This window comes from Carcharhinus amblyrhynchos, chromosome 3 (assembly GCF_965287045.1).
Source record: "Carcharhinus amblyrhynchos chromosome 3, sCarAmb.v2.hapA, whole genome shotgun sequence".
Classification (NCBI taxonomy): Eukaryota; Metazoa; Chordata; class Chondrichthyes; order Carcharhiniformes; family Carcharhinidae; genus Carcharhinus; species Carcharhinus amblyrhynchos.
The window spans coordinates 52,060,678-52,083,493 of NC_137326.1; the positions used below are offsets into that span (position 1 = coordinate 52,060,678).

General features: G+C 38.0%; 1 protein-coding gene across 1 annotated transcript in view; it reads left to right on the top strand.

Moving 5' to 3' along the window:
* The window catches only part of LOC145339550 (ADP-ribosylation factor-like protein 8B-A), a 46,966-nt gene extending 25,071 nt beyond the window's left edge, over positions 1–21,895 (top strand). Inside the window, exons 4-7 of the mRNA XM_080184033.1 lie at positions 3,254–3,347; positions 14,238–14,305; positions 16,588–16,658; positions 19,915–21,895. Of these exons, the coding sequence (XP_080040159.1) occupies positions 3,254–3,347; positions 14,238–14,305; positions 16,588–16,658; positions 19,915–19,964 (283 nt within the window). The 3' untranslated portion in view covers positions 19,965–21,895. The remainder of the gene's footprint in view (positions 1–3,253; positions 3,348–14,237; positions 14,306–16,587; positions 16,659–19,914) is intronic.
* Positions 21,896–22,816: the final 921 nt, after the last annotated feature.

Here is a 22,816-nt window from a genome sequence, read left to right on the forward strand (position 1 = left end):
GGTTTGGAAGGTGCTATGTAAGGAGCCTTGTTGAGCTCCTATATTGCATCTTATAGATTGTACACACTGCTAATGTTTCAGTGGTGAAGAGATTGGTTGTGGAAAATGTGCTAATCAAGCAAGCTGCTTTGTCTTAGATGGAAACTACTTTGGTATAAGGCGTGATTTGGCTGTGATAAATTGAGGAACATTACTTAGTGGTGATAGTGGATAGGCGATGGCAAGCATTCCGAGCATATGAATGAACTGCAACAATTGTCTGTTGCAAAAACAGAAGTTGAAAGGTGTCGAACCATGGCTTGCTAGGGAAACTGTAGATGTTATTCGATCCAAAGGAGAGGCATACAAATTGGCCAGCGAAAACAGTACACCTGGGGATTTGGAGTGGTTTAGAAGTCGGTAAAGGAGCCGACTAAGGAGGGGAAAGTAGAGTGCGAGAGTATGGTGAAGGGGAAAAACAAAAACTGATTGTAAAAGCTTCTATAGGTAAGTGAAGAGAAGAAGATTGACAACTATGGGTCCCTTGCAATCAGAAACCGAGAAATTTATAATGATAAAGTAGCGGCTGATCATACGTATTTTGATTCTGTCTTCACACAAGGACACAAATGTACCAGAAATGTTAGGGAACAGAGGATTTAGGGAGGAAGAGGAACTGAAGGAAATCAGTATTAATGGGGAAATGGTGCTGGAAAAATTGATTGGATTGAAAGCTGATAAGTCCCCTGGACCTAATGATCTATATCTCCAGAGTACTTAAGGAAGTGGCCTGAGAACCACTAGATGAATTAGTGATCACTTTCCATGGTTCTATGGACTTGAACAGTTGCTGTGAGAGTAGCTAATATCACCCTGCTGTTTAAAAGGTGGTGTAGAGAAAGGAATTGTAGACCACTTAGTTTGACATTGGCAGTGGGGAAAACAGTCTTTTTTAAAAGATTTAATGGAGCATTTGGAAAACAGTGGCAAGATAGGACAGATATACGAAAAAGTCATGCTTGACAAATTACTGGAATTCCTTGGATGTAACTCGTAGAATTGAAGCAAAGTAGTGGATGTGGTTTATTTGGAATTTCAGAAGTCTTTTGACAATGTCCTGATTAAGAGATTAATATGTAAAATTAAAGTGCATGGGATTGGGGTAGTGCATGGCAATGATAGAAAGCTGAGAGACAGGGAGCAGAAGGAATAAATGGGCCTTTTTCAGAAATCACTTTCACTTTATCTTTGGCCTTAATGTTTTACTAACCGGCATGTGTGCAGTAAAGCAAAACGTTGCTAATGCATGCTAGTGTAAAGTAAAACCAGAAAATGATGTCACTGCTCAGCAGGTCAGGCAACATCTGTTAAGTTATTTAGGGTCTCTAGCCTTTCATCAAAATTGACAGAAGTTCAAAGGTGTACTAGGTTTCAAACAAGTACAGAGGCAGGGAAGATCTGTGAATGAGTGAATTCTAAATCTTTGATCCATCTTCCATCTAGTAAAGGATAAACAACACCTCTGAAAACTCATGTCCCTGCTTTGACCATGATCCCCCCTGTACTTTCACTGTAGTGTATTGTATTAATTGCTCATGATGATGTTTCCTTCAGGCTCCGAAGATCAATACGGATTGAGTGACTACTTTGTAGGCACCTCCATTGAGCCTGCAAGTCAGACTGAGCTGCAGTTGCCTGTCATTTTCTTCCTAACCCTACTGCCATTTTGATGCCTCTGCCCTCCTGCAGTTTCCCATGAAAGCCCCCCACCCCAGAACAGAACCCATCTCTTGATTTAGTTACTTAACATTCAGCAATTTCAGATTTTCTTCTGTGCTATTTGTTTCAGACAGCAGCTATTAATGATTCTGCTTTCTGACTTACAGCTCTCCTGGCTTATTTCTTGTCATGTTGCTGTTTCCCTTGACTTTGCACCATCATCCACTTTTCATTTCCTCTTGGTTTCTGCCTGATTACAGACTTTGCTTTTTAGTATTTCTTCCCCTCTCCCTGACTCTCTTTAAAACTAACTGCATTTCTAACCTTTTTCCAGTTCTGATGAAAGGCCATTGCACAGGACTATTATTATTTTAAATTCCTGTTCAGAAATGCGGTCAGCCATGGAGTCAGCATTTGGCAGCACAGGCCCTTTGGCCCATTGTCTGTGCCTGTCATCAAGCACCATCTTTTCCAGTCATGCTTTCCAGCACTTGGTCTGTAGCTTTGAATGCTGTAGCATTAGGCTTTATGCTATGGCATTTAAGCATTTTGATGAGAACTTAATTGTTGAAGGAGTGAGACTCCGAAAGATGGTGCTGTCAAATAAATCTGAGAGACTTTAACCTGGTGTTGTGAGACTTACCCCAGTCCAACACTTGCATCTCCACATCATGGCTACCATCAGCACTTAAGTGATGCTAGGCCTTCTGTCTCTTCACGTTTCATACAGAGTTCCAGATCCACCTCGCAATGGGCAAAAATAATATTCTCCAAATTCCCTTTAAATGTATTCCCCTGGTTATTGACCATCCTACTAAGGGGAGCAGCTTATTCCTATCTACCCTATATACGTCCCTCATAACTTTTTACATCCCAATCCCAATCAATACTACCCCCCCCAACCAGGGCCAAGGAAAATAACCCCAGCCTAGCCACCTCTCTTTATAGCTGAAATACTCCAGTCTAGGCAACATCCTGAATCTCCTCTGCTACATGTGATTTGCATATTGTCCTGCCTCTTGAGGTGATTTCCGTGGCTGTGTTTTCTATTGCTTTGGTTGTCAGTATTGCAGCCTAACATCTGTATTCTGCCAATATTTGTATGTGGTTAACAATGTGATAATCTGATTTTAATTATCTTGGTTGAGGGATTGATATTGGTCAGTTGGATCCTTGAGCAAGATTTTAAAACTTTCCCCAAAAAACTGTTTAATATGAATACAACAAGGTTGTCATGATGTGGATATGCCGGCGTTGGACTGGGGTAAACACAGTAAAAAGTCTGACAACACCAGGTTTAAGTCCAACCGATTTATTTGATAGTACACTCAAATACTGAGTGTACTATCAAATAAATCGGTTGGACTTAAACCTGGTGTTGTCAGACTTTTTACTACATCAAGGTTGCCATAGATCTCCTCCGTGTCAGGTTGCAGATTTACAGAAATGGAAAATGGATTGCACCATTGAGTCATATAGGACTCAACCAAATTTGAGATTACTTTTGTGTAGCACTAATACATACTCTTTACTTTCTCTTTTTTTCCTTTCAAAGATACATGGTGGATGCTGCAGACCGTGATAAAATAGAGGCTTCTAGAAACGAACTTCACAATCTGTTAGATAAACCACAGCTGCAAGGAATCCCTGTGAGTAATTGTACTATAATAAGGTACAAGTTGCTATCTGATTTCTGTATTTTGCACTTTTTAACCTTAAACTTTGTGCATAAGACCTTACATTTAATATAAATCTGTAGCTTAAAATATATATTACATTTTAGTATCAGTTTGAAGTGAAGCATAATTTGACCTTTCAAAACTCTGCTTATAACAACTTAAATATGAGGTATTTAATTGCCTTCACTTATCCTAATGCAGGTTGAGATCCCTTTAAAGCTGTACTTCCTGACACTTCATCTGAGAATTTTTCCATTCAGTTGAGTATAGGCCAGAGTTTCGTCCTTTGGTTGAAAATTCCGAAGTCAGCTCCTTGATCTAGTTTTGTTGAATTGCTTCTGTTTATACTTGTCTACTGTATGTCACTTCAGATCCTGTGCAAAGAAGATTTGACTATTGTCATCTAATTTTGTTGTATGGTCATTCTGACTTACGTGGGTGAGGTGGGGAAGCAGTCACAGGTTTAGTGTTGTATTGGCTTTAAAGTGTTGGGTTGTTGGGAGTGGGTGGCACAGTGGTTAGCACTGCCTCACTATCCTAGGAACCTGGGTTTGATTCTGGCCTTGGGTGACGGTCTGTGTGGAGCTTACACGTTCTGTCATGGGTTTCTTCTGGGTGCTTTAGTGTCCTTCCACGGTACAAAGATGTGCAGGTTGGGTGGATTGACCATGCTAAATTGTGTGGGGTTATGGGTTGGAGGGTTAGGCCTGAGTAAGGTGCTCTTTTGGAGACTCTGCAGACTATCTTGCCTAAAGTCAGTTTAATTTTTGTGATGATTTCAGAAGCAAATGTTACGGCTAGGCAGTTTGATTTGATCAATAAGTGGCTGGGATTCTCTGAGCACATTTGCCCTGCTACCGCTGAGTGGAGAATTTGGCACTCGGCCAAAACTCCATTCGCTGCAACGGGACTGGAAAATCTCAGTTGTGGGCAAAGCTGGAAAGTTCCAGTCTGTGTCTTGGTGTCTGGACTGCTTAGTGATTTACAATTTTTTGCTGTATTTTTGCTTTTAAGTAGACAATTGTGGCACCCAAGTTGCTCAAGTAGAATTGTGAGACATCAAGCACTGTTTTGGTGTTTGAGAGGTAACCATTGGTGAAGACCCTCAAACTCCCCATCCCATTGAGAATATGGGATCTTTGATATTAATCTGAAATGTCAAATTTAAGAATCATAACTAGGAGTAGGCAGCTTAGCATTTTGAGCCTGCTCTGCCACTCAATATAGTCGTGGCTGATCACATGTCAACCTCAACTCTTTCCTATCTATTCACAACAGCCCTTAAAACCCTTACTAATTAAAAATCTGTCCACTTCCTTAAATTTACTCAAAGTCCCAGCATCCATCACAGTCTGGGGTAGAGAATTCCACAGACTCATGACCCTTTTGGACCCTTTCAATTTCTCCTCTTTTAAATCTGCTACTTACCCTTATCCTAAAACTGACTTCTTGTTCTAGATTGCTCTACAAAGAGGAAACATTCTCTCCACATCTATTTTGTCAGTGCCCCTTATCTTGTATACCTCAATTAGATGTCCTCTCATTCTTAACTTGAGGGAATAAAGGCCTAAACTATCCAATCTCTCTTTAAAAGGCAAACCCTCATCTCTGGAATCAATCCAGTGAACCACCTCCTGAACCACTTGAATGCAACTACATCCCCCCCGCTTAATGGAATCAAAACCATACACAACATTCTAACTGTAATCTCACTAATGCTTTGTATCTTAGCAGCAACACTTCTACTTTTATACTCTCTTCCTTTAGCTATAAATTCTAAGATTCCATTTGTCTTCCTTATTACCTGCTGTACCTACACACTGGCTTTCTAAGATTCATGCACCCAGATTGCTCTGCATTCTGAAGTTTCTCTCCATTTAGATAATTTTGTCTTTGTATTTTTCCTACCAAAATGAATAATCTCACATTTAGCTACGGTATCCACTTCGTCTGCCAGATTTTGTCCCATTCATTTAACCTATCCATGTCCATTGGTAAATTTCTTATTTCATTATTGCATTTTACTATCCCACCTTTTAGTACCATCTGCAAATTTGGCTATGGTAGCTACTGTCCCTGTATCCAAGTCACTAACGTAGATTGTAAATAGTTGGGGCCCGAAGACTGAACCCTGTGACACCCCACGAGTTACATCTTGTCAACTCGAAAAACACCCACTTATCCTGGTTCTGCTTTCTGATAACCAATCCTCTATCCAAGCTAATAAATTACCCCATATCCCATGTGAACTAACCTTGTGTAGTAACCTTTTGTGTGGCACACTATCAAATGCCTTCTGGAAGTCCAGACATACAACATCTACAGGATCCCCATCATACACCATGTCAGTCAAAACATGATTTACCCTTCATAAAACCATGCTGACTCTGGATTGCATTTTAACTTTCTAAATGTCCTGTTATTACTTCCATTATAATCAATTCTACCAATTTCTCAATGACATGTTAGACTGTTTGTCCTGTAATTTCCTACATTTTGTCCTTTTTTTGAACATGGGTTTTATATTAGCATTTTTCCAATCTTCCAGAACTGTTCCTGCATCCAAGGACTTGAGAATATTGTAACCAATGATCCACTGTTTCCAATGCCATTCCTTTTAAAACCCTAGGATGTAAGCCATCAGGCCATGGGCCTTCTCTGCCTTCAATCCCAATAATTTGTCCAGTACTTTTTCCCTAGTGATAATTCCCCCCATACCCTCTGCATTTTCTGTTATAATTGGGATGGTGCTCATGTCCTTAGCTGTGAGAACTGAGGCAAAATATTGATTGTGTCTCAGCCATTTCTGCGTTCCCCACTAACTCCCCAGCTTCATCTTCCAATGGACCAGCATTCACTTTTTAGATAGAGAGAGAGAAGCTTCAGTTGTCTGTTTTTTTTTATATATTTTGCATTCGTTTTCTTTTGTCTTTGCTCTTTGTACTACTTTTTATTGACCATTTGTTGATCTTAAAAGCTTCCTACTCTTCCAGTGTACCACTGGCCTTTGCAATACAGTATGCCTTAGTTTTTGTCTTTATCCTATCTTCCTTGCTGAGCCATGGAAGCCTTCTCTCTCTTGCCAACTTTTCTTTTAGTTGGGAGGACTTGAATATCTCCTCAAATGTCTGCCACTGTTCATCAACTATCCTCTTTCAGTTTTCCTGGCCAGTCCACTAGGTCCAAATCTGTCTTCATGCCTATGTAATTTTCTTTATTTTTAACTCCAGAAACCTAGTGCGGGACTCCAGTTTCTCACCCTCAAACTGAATTTGAAATTCTAGCATGCTATGATCACACTTTCCTGTAGGATCCTGAACTATGAGATCATTTATTAGCCCTACTCATTGCATAATACCAAAGTTGAAATACCCTACTCCCTGGTTGGTTCAAAAAACAATCTCTAATACGTTCAATGAACCCTCTTGAGGCTGCCAATTTGATCATTCCAATTAATATGCATGTTAAAATCACCATGATTCTTGTGGCACCTTTCTTACAAACCCTAAGTATTTCTTGGTTTGTATGGTGACCCACTGGTGTGAATCTATAAGATTGCTTCCAGGTACTTCTTTCCTTTGCTATTATTTCTACCAGTTTTTTCCCTCAAATGATGACTCTCTGTAGTACCACATTGGACTATCAGTTTAGTTTAGATCTTTGCATAATTTAAGCAAAAGGCATTTTCAACAAGAGTTAAACTTGTCAGATGGGTCCCAGCATAAGATTTCATCGAAAAGACAGCACCTGTAACAGTGCATACTCCCTCAGTATTGCAAAGTGCCAACCTGGATTTAAGTGCCTCATTCCCTGGAATGGGACTTGGGATTTTAGTTAAGAATATCTCCACTAAGCCATTCTTGTAGCAAGCGTGTTTAATTGTAATCCATCAAGTGCTTGCATGTGGGCTTGGTACTTAAAGTTATGAGAATCATAGCCTGAGAGCCATCTCTGAGGAGCAAATCTAAAAGCAATTGCAGTGTTTAGGATCGATGGTCGTGTCAAAGTCATGGTGCTGCAGTTAATTGTAAACTGGTATTAGTACACAAGTAATTTCACTAGGGCTTTGTAAAACTTTGTTTGTGTTAACCTGGACTGCGGTTTGATCAGAAATATGGAAGTTGCTGAAACTTGAATGAGCTGCTCAAACCTCACAATTTTAAATAGTTGCAATACACTGTGGTACAGCAGAGGGTGCAGTATCTCAGGTTTTTAGTAAAAGCATAGTTAAGTGGCTGACTGTTTTGGCACTGCAGATAAGAATCTTGATTTTTGCCTTATTTACATCTGTGCAGTTTCATTTCAATTCTGTTAAACACCAGTGATTTTATCTATGCCTGCAGTAATTTTAGTTCCGATCTTCAATTGTAGTCAATGCAGACTGTAGAGTTTCACAGTTAATGTGAGACAGAATGAGCTGCTACTTGAAACGCTTCAGATGGAGAATGTTCAGCTTCCCAAGGATCATTGTTTAGGATTCCAGTAAGCTACAATTTGCATTTATGTAGTGCTTTTTAACATTTTTAATGTCTCAAAACAGAAATAGTGTCAGTGGAGCAAATTCCTACACAGCCATATGTGGACATTTGGTAGTTCAGGATTTCTCAATTTCATAAGTGTAAGTCACTATGTGAGCAAACACAAAACAAAAACATTTATCCCATAAGTGGATAAATGACCTATTAATCTGTATTGTCAGCTATTAGTTACTGGTGGTGTTCTTAAAAAAGGCACTGAAGGAGTCACACTTTGAAAACTAGCACTCTGCCTCTGCCAACATTATCTGCCCCACCACTGGGGCAAATGTCATCCCAGTGCCTCATTATTGGGTGTAACTTTAGTCTTGTTTCTTCCTGGAAGACAAAATTTATGGACTTCTCCAGTAAAAGCTGACTTATGAATACAAGCTCTCCATTGTGCCAAATGAAAGCACCTAGCTAGATAAAGCATTAAGGATATTTCAAACTCCTAACTAGCAAAACATTGATGTAAAACTGTATAAAACTAAATTAAAGGCATTGCAGCCACAGTCAACTAAGGCTAAGGTCAAGAGCTGGACCGAAATCCATTTATAAGGACAGATAGCACTCATCAGATCTATTGAAAGCAATAAATTGTGATAATATAATACAGAACTTTTATTACTGAAACTAAAGAAAAAGGAATATTAATAAGATAAAATGTAGAAAATATAAAGGAGGAACTCATTAACACAAAAATTTGTAGAAGTTGTAGTGTTAAAAGCGTGGCAAGTATGGAAATTTCTTAGGTGAAACTTTTAAACTGAATAGTCCTTTAAAGATTTCATTGAATTGTTTTGTTCACACAATTTCCCTCATGAACTGATAAAGCTGAAACATTTTACATTTTGGGTGTCAGTAAAGGCTTTGATTTTTAGAGTTATTGCCTTTAATCTAATTGTAACATCTATGATATGTTGTCTTTACAAAATGTGATCTGATTTGAAAAGTAATTAGCTGTCTGTTCTAGTGCCTGGCTCAAGATGAGCAGTAAAACCATATTTGAGGACCTTTTCCTTGAGAAGATAGAGAATCTTATCAAAAGATCCTTAAAGTCTGGGCCTCAGCCCAAAATACAGGAAATTGTCTTGTTAACAGTATTGCAGTAGTTGCATTGATGTTTACAGGTCTGCGGAAAGATTAAAAAGTATCTGCTGGAATATGCATTACACCCAAGTAAAAGTGCAAATAAAAATGGGCTGTTTAAAGCAATTTAAACGTGTAGTCAGTTGTTTGAGATAGTGTTGTAACAAAAATACAAAGTGCCAATGCCCTGATAATTCAGTGTAGCTCATTTATTAAATTCGTAATTGTGCCAGTTTAGAAAAGTTTCACTTTTTTGGCTGCTAGATAATCTGGGAGCAGATGACATACCTGCAAGCCCACTCAGGAGGTTATTTGATACTTCCTCAATTATGCTGAGTCTATGAAGGTTTTAAGTGATTATCTTTTGATCAAAATTTTTGCTGCAGTGTAAAAAAAAAGGCCAGGATAATCTGGTCGGAAGTTGGTTTTAATGATTCAATCTTTGTAAGAATAGTTATAAGAATATTCTTACCTTGCAATATAACACCCCTTTGGCAATATTTGGCTGCTTTTCTAATACTATTATCAAGATTGATCAATGTGTGTGTGATGAAATGAATCCATAAGAACTAATTGATAAGGAATAAAATAGGTTTTTTAAAATATTGAAATGCTGTGACAGTTTGTGAGAACTTGATGTTAAACTATCAATCCAGGCATCTTCATCTTATACCCAGCCTAGGTCATTTTCCAAGGTACTTTTCAAACACTTGATGTATGATGTATTTTACATCGACCCCTTTGACCTTCCATGCTCTTATGAAAATAGAATGTTTTGTTTTAAATGACAGTTAAAATCCAGTAGTATATTAACTTTGGGACCAATCTTACCACAAAATTTCTTGAATCAGCAGGTTTTGCATCATACCAGTATATGAATTGCTAAAACTGTATCATTGGCAAAAGCTAAAGATGTGTAGAATTTTCTGGAATCACTATTTACTCAAACCTACACAATTTTCCTTCAGTGCAGATAATGTATCCGTTGCAATGTTAAGATGTGTTTGAGACATAGGATCACATTATTTAACATCCTTTTTATTGGAATCACTTTTTTCCTTCCAGCAAGGCTGCCTCATTAGTTCCTGCTCATTGTTTATGGCCAAATGCTTTAGCTAAATGTCTGAATACCATTGCAGGAGCTCATGTCTTTTGTCATACTTAAATTTTTTTTAGGGTTACAACGTTCTCATTGCATCTGGAAGAACCAGTTGTAAATGCCTATTCCATGACCTTGGATAATCTATTGCTATGAGTTTCATAGATAATCTAAGGATTGTAGAACTAATTGTTGGTTAGCAATTGTCGATGTTTGAGAGCCGCTTGATCACCTATTTTTGGTATAGATACAGTCCTACAGATTTAATTCCAGAATTATTCCTATAGCTAAATCATGAACACGCTGGGTAGTACATTGGGATTTTTAGCATTCAGGCATTCAGATCTTTAACTGTTATTTTGTCTGGTCCAGAAACCCTATCTTTGTTAATCAATGAAACTCCATCTCCGGTTACCCATAGCATTAAATAATTCCAACTTATCAGCAGCCCTGATGCATTTACAAAGTTTATCTATGCCAACTTGATTGTTGTCCTTGGATAATCAGCATGCAAAATATTCTTCCAGCTGAAATAATTACAGGACATGATACTTGGTCTGTTAAGACCATGCCTTACTTGTTTTGATGTAAACTTTGGGCTCTTGTAAATTTGTTTCTTAGCCCTTTGCTTTCTGGCTGCAGTATTTTTGAATGGTGAGTTTTTATTAATGTAGTAATCCTGATTGATTTCAGCCAATTGGTTTTTTTAGATCCAACTGCTTCAGTTCTGTCTTCATTACCTTATCTAGTATCAAGCTTACCATATGGCCAATTTGCTCACTTTTTGTGCCTCATCATTTTTTATCACTTTGAAAGTCATCTACCAGTGTAAGGTGTCCATTTTATCATTTATTTTGCAATAACTCTGTCCTGCCTACTTTGTCACTATTTATATTTAATTCTATATCACTGTTTATTTCAGACTTATTGCTATCTCCTTTTCTGATGAGGACCGAGAGCTTTTGGTAGATTAGCCTTGCAAATTTTCTTCTGTGGAGTCTTTGACTTTTTTCAAGTTTGGTCATCTCAGCAGTCTAGTACTTGGTTATTAGATCTTGTTGTCAGTGTTCTGGTTATCATGACATTGATCTTGTGATCATGGTATTCTTCCTCTAGATGAAGGTAGGGCAATATCTCCTCTTTGAACCAACTAGAAATTTTGCTAGTCTCTGGAAGAGATTGCCCTTGCATAGCTATGCATTTTTGCATTTAAATCAGGATGCATATGGGCCTCTTTTTGGGTCTTCCTTTTGCACAGATTGCACTGGAAAAACAAATGTAGTCCGAGTAACTGTTGTCTTGTGAATCACCCTCTCGTTTTACATAGTGATGTTCGATAGGGTGATACTCCCCACTCTTGTAACATTTGTTACAGTTGAAAATCTTATATTTTGCGCATACGCTTAAGATGCTTCTTAAAGCTGGTTATATAATTTAAAACTACCACACAACACAAATTTATCATTAAAAATTTTCTTTTGATTCTGACTGTTTATAGTTAAATGGCTTAAACCATAATGGCTAAATGGCTTCCTGGTTAATGTTGGCATCACTAACTAAAATTTGAGTAAACACTTGTAAAATGTTTTTTATAATATCTAAAAATTCAGTAATGGAATGCTGTCCAGTCTCAAAAGGTGCCCTCAAATGTAACATTTCTATTGTCTTAGTTAACTGCATGTTCAGATTCACCATTGATTCCTCTCCAGGAAATCCCATTTATCATCAAAATAGGATCTGTAAAATATCTAAGTCTTTCTCTGTGGTTTATGTTGACCGGGCCTTGCTTAATGCCACAGTGTTTGCAACCTTAGTCTGAACAATTACAACATTTAGCTTATTACTACTGTCTTATCAATATGTGGATGTTTGTGATTATCATCCCAAGATGCCAAACAGGATTGCCCATCATATTCCTTTTTCTTACTCAAACCCACTCAGAAAACATTCCTATAATTGGTAAGACTGAATACTAATAAAACTAAATGTTGTAACTGTTGTGTCAAAAGTAGGATAACTAATTTTCTTTTTGAAGACATCCCAAAGCATGCCACACTCCCAAAGATTGTGATTCTGGTTGTAGCTTTGGTTGCATGTTTTTTGGTTAATTTATCTATTCATCTTACTGACTGAAGCAAGCAGTTCACTTTGGGAACAAATTAACTGGTTGTAGGTTTGGTCTTGTTCAGACTGCAACTCAATGGGGAGAGCCAATGGAAATTAATGTTAGATGGGCCTGTCCTTAAGCAGGGAGAAGGTTAACATCATTCGCTGCACAAAATGCAGGTGAATACTTAAGCTCAATCTCGACTTTTAAAGAGAAAGGTGCCTTGAAGATTTGCCTAGTTTGAAGCTACAGGAAGAAATAAACAGTGGTTCTCACAGAGCCATGTGGCAGAAAGTAGCTAGCTTGAAAGATGTATCTACACTATATGGGAGCAAATTGAGAAAATGTGCCCAAAGCCAAGGGGAAAATTGTGTGTCCAGTGTTGAGGTCTGTAAAGAGAAATTGGAGAGTTGATTAGTTGAGAGCAAATAGAATACCTATGAAATTTGTATCTCCAGGAATAGCTGGAATACAAGGAGAATTAAAGTAAATTCTGGAGGACTGTGACAAGCCTTTGGGCTGGTCTGAAGAAAAGTGAATGAGCTTCCAATATTTTGAAGATAAGGGAACTAAAGTTGAACTGTTTGTAGTGCACTACAGTTTGTATAATGAAGTAAACAATATTAACTTTAAAAAATTGTTTGCTTTTGTTTAAAAAAACTGAAATCCTGTGGCATAATTCTGTCAAATTACTGGGTGTTCAGATTTCTTGTGTATCCTAATCTGATTGTGACAACTGTCAATTTATTTTCTGGATTCCAGTCCCAATATTTTGCAACTTCAATTGCTATGTTGCTTTCAAGTTTTTGAGGATATTTGGATCCACAGCATTCCGTCCCATAATGAACAGATTTATCTATATCCTTTGCAAGCTTATGCTAGTTTAACTTGAACCCAAAGCTGCTTGTAAGAACTGACATGCTTGATAAGTTATCAAGGCCACAAAAGTGGACGTGTCACTTTTGAATTGCACATTCTACTGATTTGTGGGATCAGCAATGCCAACTTTTAACTGTTCAAGGTGAGGAAGGAAAGTGTTTTCTGGAATGCTAATTTCCAAATATTTTGTCTTGTGCATTTTGGTAAAGTCCAAAGATCCTACCAATGCATCTTGCTAATGGCCTATTTTAAAAGCCCTTTACTCGCTGGCTGAAAGCATACATGAATTTGAGCATTTCCCTGGCAGTACACTATGATTATAGCTTTGTGTTGATGGGAATGTTTTGTCTCAATATCCTTGGCAGACTGCCCATCAGGAACTCTGAGCATGTTGTTAGCTAATTGGTGATGCTTATAATTGCTGTGGCCTGGGGATTTGGTTGAAATCAGTTAATATTTTATTGTCAATCCAGTTTCTAATGCATGTAATTCAGTTATGGTTCACTGCAAAGCTGTATAATTCAGCACCTTCCTCATAGGTCATATGGAGTGAGTTGGCGTCAAATGGAAGTGTCACATGGGTACCTTGGGGATGGTAGAAGGCAGTGACAGTGGTGTTAAGTTATGGACACTAGGTAATCGGGCAGCCACTTTTGATGATTCCACGTGTTTTATACATCCATTGTCCTTCCAGAGCAAGAGAAATCCTCTAAAATATACTGATGAAATGCTGAATCAATTATGCTATCTAATAATGATGAACAGGTGTGGCTGCTGTTAACTGGGGAGATCCCCAAGCTAACAGCTGCTTGTCACACAAATATAAGTGGCAATATTAACACTTGATGCACAAAGTTTGAATTTTGTCTTTGTTAATCTAAAATTTATTTTGCACATTTATAAAGTAAACAGTCCTGTTCTTTCTCATCTTGCATGTGCTTTTGAGATTTACTGTTTTCTAAGAGGATGGAAGGAAGATAACTAGCGTACCATCACTTTGAGTGCAGGAGATTGAGAAGTGATTTTTCACTCATGTTCAAAAGAGCTCACTTTACTATGAACAAGTTGGTTCATAAAGGGCTTGTGCTTCAGTGGAATGACCCTTTGAGAGCTGAACATGTATCCCCTGCCACAATATTAGTTGTAACAGTATATTTTACCTTTTTCAGGTTCTAGTTCTTGGAAATAAGAGAGATCTTCCAAATGCTCTGGATGAAAAACAGCTCATTGAAAAAATGTAAGCCATTGTTGTAGATAACAAACTGCACACTTTTTCCTCTAGTTTTTGCCTACATGGTAATAATGGTATTAAGAAATTAAAGTCGATGTATTGAACTTTATCAATATCTGCTTCTTTGACTATACTTCCCCTTTTTAAGGTAAAATGCTCCTATGGATATAGAAACTCTGTGTCTCGACTTAGATTTTTAAGTCGAGTTGCTTTTAAAAGCTGGGAGGGGGGAGAAATGCTTCAAATCAATGTTCTGAAATGTACAAAATGCTATTTTTAAGGGCAGTTTGTCTTGCTACATAATCCCTTTAATTTTTTTTTTACATAGCTGCATGAGTGGTAACTTGTGTGGCCTATGCTGGAGCTTATAGTTGGTCCTGCAGCTTAGAAGGAAGGTTACTTCCAAATATGGCTTGTTTCTAAACTGTATACAGGGATGGCATGGTGGCAGAGTGGTTAGCTGCCTCACAGCGCCAGGGACCTGGGTTCAATTCCAGCCTGTGTAGAGCTTACATGTTTTCCCTGCATCTGCATGGATTTTCTCCAGCTGTTCCAATTTCTTCCCACAGTCAAACATTGTTCAGCTTAGGTGGATTAGCAATGCTAAAATTGCCGTTTAGTGCACCACGATATGTAGGCTAAGGGGGTTAGTGGGGTAAGTGTGTTGGGCCATGGAGATAGAGTGGGATGTTGTGAGTCAGTGCAGACTTGATGGGCCAACTCAATTGAGGAAAAATTACAGGAGTATGCTCCAATACCTAACGTCTGACCAATTGATCTAGAATTAACCTTGAAGAGAAGCTCATCTCCTCTTGTTGATCTGGGAATTGTGGGGTGATCCTGCAATGAGGAAGCTATTTTGTTTTGTTTTAAATATGCTAGTTGGCACACTTCCTGAATTGTAATTGGTCATCTTAGAATCACTGTAGTGCAGAAGGAGGCCTTTCAGCCCATCGAGCCTGCACTGATGACAATCCCACCCAAGTTTTACCATCGTAACACCATGTATTTACCCTGCTAGTCCCCCTGACACTAAGGGGCAATTTATCATGGCCAATCAACTTAACTCGCACATCTTTGGAATATGGGAGAAAACCCACACAGACATGGAGGAAGACACTGACACCCAAAGCTAGAATTGAACCCTGGTCCTGGTGCTGTGAGGCAATAGTGCTATACACTATGCCACTTTGCCACCCTTGACCTTGATACGTTAAACTTTTTGACCAAAGTATGTTAACTCAAATAATGGTCATCTTGCACAATACATTTTGCCTTCGTTATTGGGGAACTATGGCAAGTGTATTTTCTCCTGAAATATCAGTTCATCAATAGTAATTGGGCTCTTGCTCCCTGAATTGTGTCACTGGTTTTGTAGGCAATTAAAGGGGATTTGAACCCAATGGAAATAAGGCACAGATTGGTCTTAATCCTGCTTTTCTGGAAGTGGGACCATTGACGCTTGGCCAGTACAATGTTATAGTCCTGCATTTTTTTCCCAGCTTTTCAATTAAAACGTTTACATTGACAACCTGATGCTAAATTCTTCCCTATCATCTCCTATTTTTGCTACTGAGCTCTCATAACCGTAGTTAACCTTAAATATATTGCTAATTGGATACAATATGTTAAATCAGCTTGATAAATGCTTAAGTAACTCATCTAATTTTTATATATTTAAAAAATTGCGTAGATGCTGTACAACATGAATAAGATTTACAATTGATTTATCTGGTAGCTGATCAGTTATCCTCATGACTCCTTTCGGGTAAACATTGTCTTTTTATGTAGGCCGTTCTAACACCTTTGCTGGTCCAGCGAATGCTCAATAAATTTAATGGACCTCTAATTCCCTTGAAGATTGGGCAGTTGATTGTTCCTGTGATATCAATATTACCAATTCCTCAGCTAACTAATATCATGGAATGCTAATGAGTGATCAAAATACATTGGAATTCTATCTGGCTACTGTCATGCATAACAGCCTGGCCTTACTGGCTAACAAAAGTATACACAATTAGCTATTGGAAGATTGTGTATTTCACTTTGAAGATGATTTCCTTGCACAGGACATTATTGTTCAAACTTTGTGACATTGCACTGCATTGGTTATTTGGGAGAAATGGTAAAGTGGATTTTTTTACAGTATGAATGCAGGCAACTAGAATATTTTGGTTGCCTTTGATGTGTCCCAGCCTTATAACTTGTACATATTTGATATGAGCAGAATATTTGAATATTTTCCTTAGAATGAAATTGCTTTTATATTTTTAATTTTTCTGTTTCAGGAATTTGGCTGCTATTCAGGATAGAGAAATCTGCTGCTATTCAATTTCGTGCAAAGAAAAGGATAACATAGGTAGGAAAAAATTGATAAAGGAAATTTGTACTATTTAGTGTTTTGGAATGTCACTCAATTTAACAAAGGAAGGGGGAGAAACAGTGAAACTGCACAGCTATCAGTTTCTGTTGTGGGCCTCTTACAAGGATCTAAAAAGTACAAAACAACTGATATTTGAACTAGTATGAGCTGGCCAAAGTTATTATGGAATAGTGAAGAGTTGGTCTTGTCTATCTGAAATTGAGTGGCATGACTAGTACAGAACTTGAATATTGCTGAAAGGAGAAATTTAGCAAAGCCTTTTGTCTTCACTGTTCAGGACAAATGCAAGAAAACCCAATTTCAAACCATCTCAATTTATACTGCAGGGAAAAAGTGCCAATTTGTTGGCATATCAAGTCTTGGCTAAGGTGTGGCCATGCAGATGTAAATAGGGAGCTATATGTAGGCTTCCCAAGCTCCTGGGAACTAAAAAAAAATGTTGTAATGCTTGAACACATTCCTTTTGTTTGCCAAGGATGCCTCACTGCATACAAATGTATGTCACTTCTAGAAAGTGTAAGTGAGCCACACTTCAATTGATTTCTCAAATTGCTTATTACTGTAGCTATTAGTGTACTCTATTGTTCAGCAGGTGCTGCCCAATCTCAGAATCAAATCTAACAATAGATGTTTTCAACAATATTCAGGTTCTGTGCTACCAAACAGCTAATTGATCTGACTTTAGTTTTTGTTGGGTTGTTCTGATCGCCCCCTCACTTCAGAAAATAGGACTCTTCAGAACCTTCTCCATCCGATCAAACTTTAAGACTGCTTTTATATTGATCTTCAATGTGATCTGCACCATACCAGGTGGAGTTGGTGAATGAGTGTTACCAGTGATTTAGGTAACCTGACTTGGCTTGAGTCCATGAATAAGGTCAGTGCTTCTGTGGTTTCAAGATGAATTTCACTGGTCCCTCTTCAAATGTCTTGGCCCAGATTTTGCAGTCAGCAAAGGGTACACACCATTAATTGCACTTACAGACTTTGTAAACTTAAGGTATTTAATGTCAAGAAAACTTGGAATCCTTTACAGGCACCTCAGTTGGTGAGGCAAGCAATGGGTGTTTCCTTAACCAAATGAGATGAAAAATCCTGAGTCTGAACCAGGAAATGTTAACTAAAATATTTAAATCAATTGTAGATCACTTAGAAAAAGTGAAATAGAGAAGAGAAAATGGAATTATAGGTGACATTTTTAATTTTAATTTGCAACAGCGTGAAGAAATGAGACACCACACTTTTTATAAGTTTTCAGTGCAAAAGATTCAGGCAATAATTATCACACTGTTGCACTTCAATGGAGAAAGCCTTAGCACTTTTTCCAGCATGTTTATTAGGCACCTCACTGGTAAGTACAATTATGCAATTTAATGTACTTGAATGCAGGATCTTGTGGATGTGAAACTGTTACAGCACAGTTTGTAGTACAATTAGTTCTATTTCATGGTTATACTTGATAGTAATGCTTGGGTGTCTTCTCTGGATGGTTCGAGGAGGCCAAAATCCAGTCAGCTTTAGTGATACCTTGAAGATAATGACACAATTCACCAATAGTATGGGGTGAAGAGGGGAAATAAGTTGTGTGGATACTTGGGCCATCAACAACCGGTGGAGAATTGTGTAAGCTGACGGTTAACTCAGATCAATTATTGGAGGAATTGTGTAATTGTTTGAAAAATTCATCAAGCTTGCAGATAATGCTTACCTAAGTGGCTATGGGCTTGTTAAACAAAGCATGCTATGTTGTAATAAATTCAGTTTGTACCTGCTAAATTCTGGGATTAAATGTAATTTAACAATTCTGGTTTTAAATCTACTTTGATAAATTGCACAGATGCTTCAGCTTGGTGATCAACTAAGGATCAGGGGCGGCACAGTAGCACAGTGGTTAGCACTGCTGCTTCACGGCTCCAGGGTCCTGGGTTCGATTCCCGGCTCGGGTCACTGTCTGTGTGGAGTTTGTACGTTCTCCTCATGTCTGTGTGGGTTTCCTCCGGGTACTCTGATTTCCTCCCACAGTCCAAAAGATGTGTGAGTTAGGTTGATTGGCCATGCTAAGAAATTGCCCCTTAGTGTCCAGGGATGTGTAGGTTAGAGGGGTTAGTGGGTATAATATGGGGTAGGACCTGGGTGGGATTGTTTGATGGGCCGAAGGGCCTCTCTCTGCACTGTAGGATTCTATGATTCAATGATTAAGTTGCTCACTTCAGTGATGGTTCAAAGATATTTTTCAGACAAGTTATTAAAAATGTTGCTTTTTCCCTAAGTCAGCCTTGTAAGGTAGAAATCTGAAATAAAAAATGCAATGAGAAATATAAGGTTAGTGTCTGAAGGAACAAGTTCATGTTTTGAGAAGGATCTCATAGCATATGAACCAGGTAGGAAAGCCATCTTACAGGGTGATCTTAAAGAGAATTGGTACAGGTCCAGGATTTGTTTCACAAACAACAGAGACTTTGAATTTTGTTTGTATTGTAGACTGTATGGTAAATTATCATCACAGTTGATGAATTCTATTCTGAATCGGACTACACGTGCAGGGTATTGCTTTGCATATTTCAACCAGGGGAAAAATACAGTTCGTAATTAAATTTTCAGTTGCAGTTCTAGAAAATACCATATTTACAAATGAGTATCAAACTGTTAACCAGATGCAGTGTTACAAACCGGATCAGCCCAAGTTGAACTTCAGCTGCAAAAGCTTTGAAATTAGCTTTAAGCTTAAATTTCAATTAAATGAGTTGTAGAATCCTGCACATGCGAGAGTATTTCAGCAATGTTATGTGCCTGTGTTGAGTCCTGTTTAATATAAATAACTGTCAGCACTGAATTTGGAACAAAAGAAAATGCTGTAAATCTGAAATAAAAACGAATCTGGCAGCATCTGTGGAGAGGAATGTTTTAAGTCCGATTTAAAGTTCTGAAGCACAGTCATATTGGACACCATGTTAACTCTGTTTCTCTCTCCACAGATGCTGCCAGACTTACTGATTTCTTTTCCCAGCATTTTCTATATTTTAAATTTTGAGCTGTTTTATATACTGTATGTGAAATCAAATAGACAAGGTTTTTGCACATTCCCTATCTATTGTACAAGTGAGAAAAGTTAGAGTCTTTGTTATCAAAATAAAATGAACTACCTTTGATATAGACCTGTCTGTTTTAATTGGGTTAGTGAAAGAAGCTGGACATTTTTACAGATCATTAACTTGCATTTTTCTCTTTTTAGATATCACTCTGCAGTGGCTTATTCAGCACTCAAAATCCAGAAGAAGCTGAAATTCAGCGGTGAAAATCCATGTGATTGGCCACAGTCCTTTCTCCACTCAGTTTACTTCATTCTTCAACCTGCAGAAATACACTATTCTGAATATATTGAAATACTTTGAGTCCCTCATGACACATACCGCTGAAAAGTATGTTCTCATTGTGAGAGACTGACTTGCTTTACAAATGCCATTATATAAAAATCATGATTGAGACAAATGTTGAAGTCAGTGATAGAAAAGCACAAGGAAGAGCCAATGAAAATAATCATGCTTATTTCTTAGCCTCATGTGTTTGGAATCTGCAGTATCAAGTAATGTTTTATAGCTTTTATCAATCTCTCACCATTAATGTCCTTACAAATGGGGTTATGGAGCATGTTGCATTGCACCCCATTCTTGTGTTGGTGCTGTAGATATTTCAATGTCACTAGAATTTTTTAAATGTTCACTGTTGGTACAGTATTTAATTTAGTCATAAGCTTTTGCATACAAATAGAATATGTCCATTGTAGTTGGGGGACCATCACTGAAGTTTATTTAACATGCTATAACTGAAATTTATGCATTGGATGTGCTGGTTGAATACACTGCTTCAACATTAGAGTCTTGACACTATTGGGCAACATGTGACCTTTCTGTAACCGTGCATGCAAAACTTCCAATTACAAGAATTGTAAATAATATATGTGGAATTGGTTTACTTTTTCTATTTAGTTGACTTGTGAATAATTGTGCTCTCCCACTTCTGTTGAAATAAATGGAGTTAATGAGGGCATAGCATTGTCATATTTGTCGTCATTCAAATTTCAGCTGTTCAGTTTCTTTGTTTATGGACAAGCTAACAGCAGGCACATCTGATATTTCAGAAGTTGATGTGTAATTTGACTTGATTTTGAGTTAGGTTGCCTTCTAAATCTAGAGAATTTTGAAGATTAGAACCAATGTATCCGTTATCTCTGCAGTGACTTTAAGAGCCTTGTTGGATGCAGGCCGTAAGGGCCAGGGCCTTGTCAGCTTTTAGTCCCATAGATTTTCCTGCTACTTAACTGTTTAAGTGCCTCCCTCTTTTTTTTTTGCCAGTATTACCCAGTTTTATCATAAAAGGTACCATCAGAATATTTAAATGGAGAAACAGAATATTGCACTATAAAGGATCTTGATGTTTTTGCAATCAGTTACCCTGCAGGTACCTACAAAGGATCATTGAATATCTTTGTTTCAAAGGCGATCAATTTATAAAGGAAATGTTGCTACAACTGTACTGGATATTGTTGAGGCAGCTCAGAAGGTTCAATTCCTGTGAAGACTGTGTTGTCTTGGGGGTAAAGGTTGAGCAGAGTAGGCCTATATTCATTGGAGTTTTGAAGAATGAGAAGCAATCTTACTGAAGTGTGCAAGATTTTGAGGGGCTTGACACAGTTGAGAAGGAGCTTTCCCACATGGAGGAATCTAGAACTTGGGAGTGTATAGTATTAAAAATGGCACATCTCCCATTTTAAGGAGGATCTTCTGAGGCTTGTTAGTCTTTGGAATTCTCTCTGCCACCAAGCAGTGGAGGCTAGGTTATTGAATGTATTTGATGTGGGAGCTCAACACAAGCGGCTGCTCAGTCATTTGTGTAAGACTGACTCTGAAATCTCTCATGATCAGCACCATTGATTAGTGTTATTCATAATAACCAATTGATTGAACATGGCCATGAGCTAGCTTACTGAATTTAACTAATTTAAACTTAAATTGTTTAAATAATTTAGATCAATCAGTGGTTTTGGATGAATACTTGTCACATGCCTTGGATTCTTAAGGCTATTGACTGAATTTGAACCTGCTTAACCTGAATTTTAAAGTAATTGTCGCGTCAATATGAAAACTAAAGGGCGAGGCTTGAATTAACTGGTGACTGTAAATGAAAGTTTGAAACAATAAATTGACATGACCACAGGTGCCTGTGTCTGAGATTGTGAACGCAACGTGACAAACACAACAAAGTGACCACTCTTGGTGGAGAGTCACTATGCTGACCTAGTGTGCAGCCAATCATAGGGTTGATCATTGTGACACAGGAGGCCATTTGGCACATTAAGCCCATGCCAGAGTTTTGGGGGCAGTTTTCAGGACTACTTTCAGTCTTTTGAGCCAGTGCCAAATCATTTCAACTTGAGCATCAATAACAATGGGGACTGATTCATGACTGGTTTTAAAAACATTTGTCAAACTCTTGAACTCCAGGAATTAAGAATTGCTTACTTTGAATTCACACAACTTCCATTGATGTGACATGTTGAGTTATACAGTCTTGTTCATTTGAGTGGATTCTGCCTAGATTGCAGTGATATCTGGGTGGAAATTCTGGGTCACGGTTCCAGTGATGTTCTGTGAGAACACATCCCCATCAACGGGAAACTTGTGTTGACAGGAGGGTACTTCTGAATTTGGGTTGCGTCTGTGGAAAATATTCAGAGCGCTCGTAGGGTGAAGTGATTATATTAATCATTAATGGTGGAAAACAATTGATGTGCTGTAGTAAGAGAATTGTAGAGGTTGAGGTGTTCTGATTTTCAAACAAAAAAGCGCAAATGAAGTGGTGATAAGACTGAAAATTGTTTAGCTGCCCCATAAACTGATGTATATCATGATGGAACAGTATTGGTTGGCCATTAAGTCAATTACATGGAATGACTGATGTAGTTTCTGAAGTTGGTGCAGGATGTTGAAAGTCAATTCTGAGTAGTTTGAATGAGGATGTTGAATGAGGGGTTATCCTCAACATAAGATGTGATATTTTATTCTGAGCTGTAGAGGGGAAAGGGAGAAATAGTGTCTTGTTCTTTTGGTTAAGTGCAACAAATTCAAAACATTTTT